Source organism: Lepeophtheirus salmonis, chromosome 3 (assembly GCF_016086655.4).
Source record: "Lepeophtheirus salmonis chromosome 3, UVic_Lsal_1.4, whole genome shotgun sequence".
In the NCBI taxonomy this organism is placed as follows: domain Eukaryota; kingdom Metazoa; phylum Arthropoda; class Copepoda; order Siphonostomatoida; family Caligidae; genus Lepeophtheirus; species Lepeophtheirus salmonis.
Genome location: NC_052133.2, coordinates 26,480,660 through 26,490,480, shown reverse-complemented (window position 1 = coordinate 26,490,480; position 9,821 = coordinate 26,480,660). Strand labels below are relative to the sequence as shown.

The window sequence follows — 9,821 nt, the reverse complement described above, 5'->3', positions numbered from 1 at the left end:
CTCTGCGTCCCATAGGTTGCCGATCCCTGTTTTATACGATGAATTTAGGGATCGATTTTTGAAGGATTATGTGCATCACTAATATCTACGTCATTAAGTTAAATTAATACTTACGTTTGTCTGGGGTTGTGGTTGCTATTTATTGCAATAGGAAGTAAAATGCTGGGGGTAGTGTTGGATTATTCGTAGGACTGATCGCCTTATTAGTCTCCCCCTTTCAATCTTTTTTTTTTGTCCGATCTTTTTTACCATTCAACGGTCCCAAGGCCTTATAGATCGGCCCTAGCTATTTTTTTATTTCCTTCATTCATAGGTAGGATAGAAGGATTTAAGAACTAAGAAAATAATAAATGATAACTATAAATAATACGTTCTATTCAAACATCTCCTACATGTATCTTGTCTATTTGAAAGAGTTTATGAATTATGATGTAACTTCAGCGGCTCAAATGACGTAGTTAGTAGTAACTACGTCATTTGAGCTGTTTTATTTTCTACAAAAGACCGATAATGATCGGTCCTTGGACTGAAAACTTTTATTGGACCGGACTGATAGTTTCTAGTTTTTTAGACCAATTTAACAGTAGCTGGCGGGGTGGATGGCTCAAGGAGTGAAATGCTAGGTAGTAAAATGACGGGGAGGGGGGTTAGTATTCCAGGGGTATGAGCCCAAGAACTCTTATAAACATATATTTTGACTAGTCTTATATACTCGGAAGTGTTTTCAAGATGACTTGTTAGTAGGTACGATTCCAAAAAACTGATTTGAAGGCAATAACAAACGTTATCTGATGTAGCATTTTCTACGGATTTGAGTTATACCAACGTTTCCTATATTTATTCGACACTGACAGAGTAATTAGAATTTTAATACTTCATTTCCACCATTTCTTTAATTCTAACACATGGGCTGAAAATTCATTGGCTTGACAAAGGAAACACGTTTTTTCTTTAAAAATTGGCTTTTTCTATAATTAATGCTATTTTTTTTAATTATTATTATTTGCTTTAGTGAGCGGATTTTCCATAACACTTTTCAAGCCATTGCATAGCTACAATGGTATTTTTCCCCATCAAGATGTAGTGTATAATTAAAACACAAAATTGTTTTTGACCCATTTTTTTTAGAAATAATTAAAGTAGTCTCACACTTGGCACAATAACTCACAAACAAAAGATCTGATTATCATGCAATTTTGACAGCTGTCTTTTGAAAGTTGGTACCTACTGGAAATGAGGTGAGTTAAAAAAAAAAAAAAAAAAGCTATGGGAGAAACCCGGGACTTTTCTGCCCATCTTTTATAGTATGATTTTTTGTCATATTAAATCACATAGATTGTTCATGTCGGCTACATGAGATTTCGCTGATTTGATAGATGAAACATTTTAGTTTGTGAGAAATTAAAAAAAAATGATAGAAATTTATACGAAATATTATTTCAATCTTGAAATTAATAGAAAAAATTCCCTCTCCTTAAACGGGAAAAAATATTATAAGCGCCCTCTATGGTCTTAACATATCTACTAGGTATTTTGAAGTAGGTTAAACTGTATTTGAAATTTAATTAACACATCCTACCAATTACTTAAAAACGTCTCAAAAGTGCAATGGAAGAATATAATTTATTTAAATTAATATAAGGTAAGAATAATTTTGTAAGTCTTGGGTTTTCGTAGAAAATCTATTTTTAATTAATAATTCTTTTATTTTGTCTTTCTTTACTAATTATCAAAAATATATTATATCCATCTTGCCACCTAAACTATTTAGATTTTTATAATCCATTTTTTCTCTATAAATATGAACGGGCATCCAGTAGAATTTATTTTCAATATATTTAAATTCATTCGAAGTGAAAGACATCCTTTTAAATTGATCAGGCCTATCATAGTGGACTCCTCAGTACTCATTAAGGAGCTCGGTGGTACCAAGATTTGGACTTATGTGCCTGAAATAAAGTATTTTCTACGCAAGCTTTGCAACTTTAGTGCTAAAGCCAACAGGGCGTGTGTCCTGGCTATAATAGCTTGGATACTGTGCCAGGCACAAAAAGAATGTAGATTTAAAAAATAAGGAAGACAAAGCTCCACAGAAGGTCCTCAACGTCATCCCCTCCAACGATAATAGCGATGGCGACTTTAATATAGACCTAGTGAAGGCCTTGGTCTCTTCTAATATCCCCCATGCCAAGATCAATAACAGGATGTTCAAAGAGTTCTTGGAGAAGTAATCTAAGAACTCCCCAGATGATAATTTAATGGAACAAGGACCTGCTAAATTGAAAAATGTATTTATATATTTGTTTGTTTTTATCAGAATACATCCTATTTTACCCGATTTGCTCGCATGTTTGGCTTTTTTCTACATTTTTATTTGCATTTTGAGTTTTTTTATTAGCATATTTAGTTCCATTTTTATGCATTATTTGGGCATACCTAGTAATAACTCATCATATATTAAAAAATATACTTTATTTATTCATGACCTCAAAATATAATTATCCAACTTACTAACCAAATTCCAACTAAGAGATTGACAATAAAGCGAAATGAATAGATTTACATTTTGCACTAAACGTAAACTGAAACTTACTTTTATAAGTTTGCCAACCACGAATTCACAATGGGATTGAATCAATGGTGAGTATATCAATACTCGTAACAAGTTTTTGTCCATTCGATTTTTATACATATAGATTTGCATGTTTTCATTAAATGAATCCATAATTGTTAAAAAAGATATATATTGTTCTGTTGTGAAATTATTTCTGCAATTTGTTTTAAATATATAAGATAACTGATAAGGAATGATTTATTCTTACGACGGACATTTGACATATTATCACTATTAATGTTCACCAACAAATGAGATTTATACAATTATATTTACCGATTATACAATTTGGATATATTAGGCGATTAATATTCTATACACATAATAGAGTATTCCTTGGATTATAATATGATTATTGATTAGATATCATTTTGTGTAATCTAAGTGCGCGTATTTACTTCATTTGAGTTACTATTAAATTTAATTGTTATTAACTAAGACGTACATTCTAACAATCCTTCAATATATTTGAATTGCAAGAAAATTAGCTGCACTTTGAGTTAGTTCTGAGGTGGACTGCCACACAAACACGCTTTATCAGGTATATTTTATTCATCTATTAATAACTTAATTAATCAAGTACAATACGTAACCTTGAATCCAAAAAGAAACAGAAAAAGGCCTGAAATCATCTGGTAGTTAGCCAAATAAGTCAATCATACCAATTGTTTTTTTCTTTTACTAGGAGACTATTATTATCATATTATTTTATTTTTTCACAATTTTTAAAATGAATTCAGAATTACTCAATTCAATGGTTAATAGAAATATAAGGTTAGACCATCATGTAATCGGGCTTGCTAGAATTTTCAAACTTATGTATTATACCGATTGCTAGGTAAAACAGGCAGATTTTGACAAAACACACAACCATTCATAGTCAATGACGTCACTATTACTAGAATTTTCAATTTAATGTACCGTACCGACTGCTGGGCAAGAAAATCAGATTTTGACAAAACACGCAACCACTATGTCAATATTAAAAGCGTGGTGGAAATCAAACATCAGTCGTACACGCGTTATGAACTATAACTTATAAGTATTTATAACTATAGTTGATAATATTGTAGAGAAAAACGCGTGCGAGGAGACAGGGGGGAGAAATACACATGGTATCATTGTTTAAAATACTGATGTGATTATCACTGATAATCACATCAGTATTTATCAATTGCCTACTTTATTATGATTTTTGAGGGTGTAACGAAAGTATTTATTAGCAAAATGTTTAATAAAGATATAATACATTTAATTGACTTAGATATTTTATGGTTAGATTTAAAAAAAAATTGAATACGATTTTTATCCGTTACAGTAGATTTGGAAACGTCACACTCCATGAAATAGTAATTTATTGTGAACCATATTCTCAGAAAAATAACTAATAAAACGACAAAATAAGAGTATTTCGAAATATATTTGAAGTTCCAAATTTAAAATAGAAGGCTTAAATTAAATATAATCTACATACTAAAAAATAAACCATCATACATTTAAGTTAAATATACAAAATTAAACAATTAGAATCATATAACTAATAATAACAATAAATTATAAATACAGAATATTGAAATAATAGATTGATCCAAATAATATCTTCTTGTTCTAACATCGGAATTCAGTTCAATATGTCATAACTTGAGGTTGCAAAATACAAGCCAGACGTGGAGTTTAATCAAAAAGATCATCACCTTTTTTCCTTATGTGCAAGTTGCATATACAATTGTGCACAGGATAGATATATTTCTACCGATGAGATTTTAATAATTATTAATAATAAAGTAAATCATAAAATAATGTTAGATTTCAATCCATATCTTCTTCCAATCTTAGTAAGAACCGCTTTTAGAATCCCACTTTCATTTATTTCATATTTATCTAAAAAAGAAAAGTTAATCCATGCAGTCAAATTTAACTGATAAGACAATTCAGGCAACCATTCTTGACTTATTGTAGTTTTCTAACATGACATCGTAAAGATTTAGAGCAAAAGCTAATTATGTAGTAATGTCCGGCGATATTACTCCTTATTAAGAGCATCAATAAAGATTTTTTTCTCCGCTATTTATGCTTATATAACAACATATATACACAATTGGTAATTATAATGCTACACCCAATGCAACTACCCCCGTTGTTGTGACCATTTAAGCAGTTGTTTTTGCCTTTTATGAGTTTTCTGAACACCATTTCTTGGAGCCTATCAACCATAGCTAAGCCTTAAGTGATAAAGAAGTAATATTTATTGACTATGTAATATTGGAAAACCTAATGATCATACCAAGTCTTTAAGTGAAGAAACTAGTCTCAGACAAACTAGTTGCGAACCATCCAAAGCTACTACCACCGTTGTTGTGACCATTTAAGCAGTTGTTTTTACTATTTAATGAGTTGTGTATCATAATTCTTGATATGTTCAGCTAAAATAGAATCATATTTTAGGGTTAGATTTAAAAAAAGATTGAATACTTACTGTTATATAGTACAAAATTCAGAGTTTCATTTCGAAATTAGTAAATATTTTATACTTTTTACTGATAACTTGATCGTCATTTGGTGTGGACGACTCAAAACATTTTTATATGTATTTCTATAAATGACATCAGTACCAACATCCTCCATTAATTTAATGATGGTTCCTCGGGAAGGGATAGGTTTACTCGTGTATTTCTCCATAAATTTTTCGAACGTAGATGATTAGCAATGGATAAGGTTATATTACATGCAATAAGCATCGTTGTGAGATCAAAGTTAAAGTCTGACTTGATGTATTCATCGTTAACTTGATTTTATAGATGAATATCCATGCTCTTGATATGAGATGAGGATAATGAGTGGCGTGTAATTCTAGACAGGGGACTAAAGACACATTTATATCGACAAATCCGACAAGCCATCTGTTTCTTATCTGGTAAGTAATTCCCAAATTCCTGGGCCTCCATTTTCAGAAATCCAGACAGTAGGCGACGTTATTTTAGGCATTTTATTCAGATCTATATCGAATATCACCATTTAATATAATATTAATATTGAATAATAAAGTCGGGAATGATGACGTTCTTGATTGATAGAAGAAGATGTATATTATTTAATCAATGATGCCATAAGTATTTCTTCTCTTCTCCTCGCACACTTTTCTATTCTTACCAAAATTATCACCCTTATTTATAACCTTGTATTTCTATTAACATTGCTCTATTCATAATATTAAAATCATACATAGTATTTTATTCGATATTGTGTTATAATATTTTATTGAACAAGTAGCTATAGCCCCCTTTATAAGAAAGATATGTATTATGTATCTGTAGACTGAAAGCAATCCTCAATTCTCCACCTTCCTGCGCCTCCACCTATCCTCAATCCCCAATTTGAAAACCATTGTTTTAAGCAACCTTAGTTTTCGGGATCCCTACTGGAACATAGCGCACTACACACTGTGCGCCTAAGCTAGCTGTATCCCTGTTTGTATCTAACATCTCCTGGGCCTGAATTTTCGCCCCTTGTTTCATAAAACCGTTGAATCTGAATCGGGTACAACCTTTGTTATTACTTATAAAGTCTCTCTTGTAAATTAATCGCCGGTCGATCAAACTGTAATAAATTGAAAATTCATCAATGTTTATATTTATTTATGTATTGTTTTGATGACGTCATATATATCCATGTATTAAAGTATCTTATATATTTTTTGAAAAATATAGAGATATTTTTAGTTATAAGTTAAATACATAAAATATCTTAATACAAATAATATTCTATTTTATTAGTTAGAAAACTCTACAATTAGAGTTTATAGCTCCTCTTATTTACTATCATTTTGACAGTTATATGTGGATCCCAATTATCTATAACGATTTAAATATTTATTTAAATCTATTTAGATAATATATAAATATTATTATTTATATCTTCATATTTATTAGGATTTTATTAGGTCAATAAAAAATATTATTAGCTTATACGATAAAATCTCACCAAAAATCCAATAAATAATATTCAATTACTATTCATCAACTTTCTTATATAATGAATTATATACTCCATGAAGTATGAACAAACTGCTTAACATTGTAGCAATTATTTAAAAGCTATAGTTCAAAAACAAATATTTGAAAATGTTTAAAGAATAGTTTTTACTAACAAAATTGAATAAAAAATTCCATTTTGTAACGTATTTAAATTGATATAAAACATTCGTTCAAGTTATAATAATTTCATAATTTATAACATTTAATTTAAGGTGTTTTTTTTTGTTTTTTTTTTAAATAGACAAAATAAAATTGGTAGCGAATTAGAATGTAATGTAGAGTGGAAGTCGTTTTTAAATCATAAATTAGAACATAAATCATTAAATTTTGTTAACAATTTAGTTTGACCTTACATCGATAAAATATTTGAAATTCTTGGATTAAAAATGGTATATAGAAAATGTTTTCAAACTATTTCTTGATTTAAGAAAAAATATTTAAAAAAATACAGTTTTGCAGGTATACTCATACCTTTGAAATGGACAAAAACATAAACATAAAATTCATACTCTATAAAGACAAGGAAAGAATCTGACCTAAATGCTGTAAACTTCATAATTTTACAATCCATGCGTTTCCATTGAACATGGATAAAACTTTCATAGTTTTAACAGTCCTATCCCTTATTATACATGCATACTTCTCAGAGGGTAAAATTAAATTTTTATAAGTTGAATATATAAAATAAATTATAATTTTGTGTATATTTTCAGGTCAGTCGGATCCGTTCAATAGAAGATCACCTTATAATTGCACAATCAATCGAATTATCCAAGGGCAATGGTATTCGAGAGAGACAAATTTGGATACTTTGACAAATATTGATGCGACAACTATGCAGGGTAGAGGTACCTGTATGGAGAGTAAAACCGATAATGCTGGAAGTTATGACTTCCTCTTTGCCTCTGATCTTCAGGATGCTTCATCTTGTTTTCATTGTGTCAGACTTTTTATCCGTACTCCCAACATTTTGGAAAAAGAGAAAGTCAGGATTTAAATTATGTTTTTAATATATTTAATTTAAAATGATATATTTTTACCAATATAGCGGGCTGTGTTTCCTTAGAGACAGGAGATAAACCATCATTAGAAAAAGTATGTTCTATTTTGAACTCCAAGGCTCAAATTATAACCATGTTTTTAGAGACATACACTCCTGTGAATTGTAGATCATCCATTGAAGGTGTATTCCAATTTACTTATCAGGTAAATAGGAATATATTTTTTAATTTATAGTTTAAACTTAAATTAAAATATTTAATAGCTTCGATGGGCATTTACTGGAGATTGTTCCCATAATGAGCAGCAAATTCACTCATGTCAAAACGTTGGTTCTCAATTTTTAATTTCAAATCAAAAGTTCAATGTTACATATCGTAAATGTGAAGGAATGGATTGGACATCAAATTCAGTAGTGGAGTTTGCTTGTCTTGGTGACTGGTTTATTGGAAAGGACCAATTTTTTGCTGTTGCCAATACTAAAGAATCAAGAAGAGATGAGAAATTTCGATGTTTTCTCAAAAATAGAGATGATGACTACTACCTTGGAATGTCCATCACTCCAGAGTGTAATACTATTAAAACCATTGAAAGAGTAAGTCCTTCAATTTTGAAAACTACTTTTGATCAAACCTTTTCTATATTCCTTATTATCACATTAGGCTCCTGTAAGATTAAAGCTCACACCCGTACGCTCTCAATTAGTTGAACCTACATGCCATTTACCAGAAAATTTTACTGGTGAGTGGATCAATACTGCTAATGTTGATGCCGATGTAATCATCAATTCAACTCACATTATTGAAAGATGGCATCCTGATGACTCACGCTACCGAAAAGTTATTTACGTTTGTAAAGAACAACGTGATTCTCGATACATGATGGGTCGACTGACCATTGATGGCTGTCAAATAGATTACCAATGTATTGATTTTGTTCCTAGACATCATAATATTATTAGATTTAGAATGGGTGAGGCTGGAATCAAAAATGATTTCCACACTATTTGTTCCTGGGTTAAATTCAAAACAGAGGCTGAGTGGAAATATAATTTGATGCTCAGTAAGTCTCATATAATGACATTTTATTGCAAATAACGAATAATATATATCTCTATTGTAGAAAAAGACCCTGTTCCTATTCGATGTCCTGTTGCCGGAGCCTTTAACTTTACTCAAACAGGAGACTTTTTGTTTGAAACAAGATTTATTGGAGGTATAACAAAGGCACCAAGACCAGATGTCTGGAATAGACCAGGTCAATTTTCTTGCAAGCAGAATATTTCAAGACTAACCGTCTGTGATACAGATCATAAAGAAATATCAATCGATGAAACGTACTGTTGGTCAACTGATCATTTAGGAAGGCCGATTGATATCTATAGGTACTTTTTTTTAATCCATTAAAAATTGAGTCTAATTTCATTTAATAGTGTTCCAGATTATCGATTACAATGTATTGGATATTGGAAAGAGAATCTTAAATCCTATTTAATCACCTATGATCAACTTGATGCATTTACAAACTACCGTTGTTGGGTATATCAAAGAGCAGATTTAAATAAAATGCTTATGTCTATGTCTGTGGGGCCTTATTGTGATCTTGGTCAAGATGTGGATAGTAAAGATTGGAGAAATGGAGCAGCCGTCAGTTTAGTTATGGACGAAAATGAGAGAGAATGTAAGATTAACTATTAAATACATTACATAGATTTTTTAACCATATATTTGTTTCAGTTGATCGCTGCCCTATGTATTTCAATGATGGATCAGAACCATGGACAGTTGAAGAGAACTATGTTCGTGTATTCAATTTTGATGATACCGGAAAAGGATCCGAATCTTCCATAAGTGTATTGTTAGTCTTCTTACTAGTTCCTTTTCATAGTTTTTACCTTGCATTTATATAATTAATTAATTAATATTGTGTAATCAAAAAAATTTAATTTTAATATACATACATACATGCGTCATTTAGTCAAAGGGCCGTTATGACAAGGCAATTATTTGTCAAGTTTCACATTTCAGAGTGAGACCTTCAAATGTGATTTAATAATATTATAAGAACGACAAAGTTCCTAAAATTAGGAAATTAAGTTATGGAGAATTTCAAGGAAAATACTTATTGTATAAATATGTATAGTTTCATTTAAATAAATAATATACAATATACAT

General features: G+C 30.1%; 1 protein-coding gene and 1 long non-coding RNA gene across 2 annotated transcripts; one reads left to right on the top strand and one right to left on the bottom strand.

The window, feature by feature from the left end:
* Positions 1–4,015: 4,015 nt before the first annotated feature.
* On the bottom strand, positions 4,016–5,781 carry LOC139904977 (uncharacterized). Its single transcript, XR_011779341.1, has 4 exons — positions 5,091–5,781; positions 4,899–5,037; positions 4,555–4,836; positions 4,016–4,495 (listed from the first exon to the last, which is right to left on the bottom strand). It is a non-coding gene; the product is annotated as an uncharacterized lncRNA (long non-coding RNA).
* A 1,364-nt stretch (positions 5,782–7,145) lies between these two features.
* On the top strand, positions 7,146–9,623 carry LOC121114557 (uncharacterized). Its single transcript, XM_040708554.2, is given in 9 exon segments — positions 7,146–7,298; positions 7,362–7,555; positions 7,558–7,633; positions 7,697–7,854; positions 7,913–8,242; positions 8,310–8,709; positions 8,770–9,031; positions 9,080–9,327; positions 9,384–9,623. Coding segments are annotated over 9 exon segments (1,905 nt in total). The 5' UTR covers positions 7,146–7,234; the 3' UTR covers positions 9,557–9,623.
* Positions 9,624–9,821: the final 198 nt, after the last annotated feature.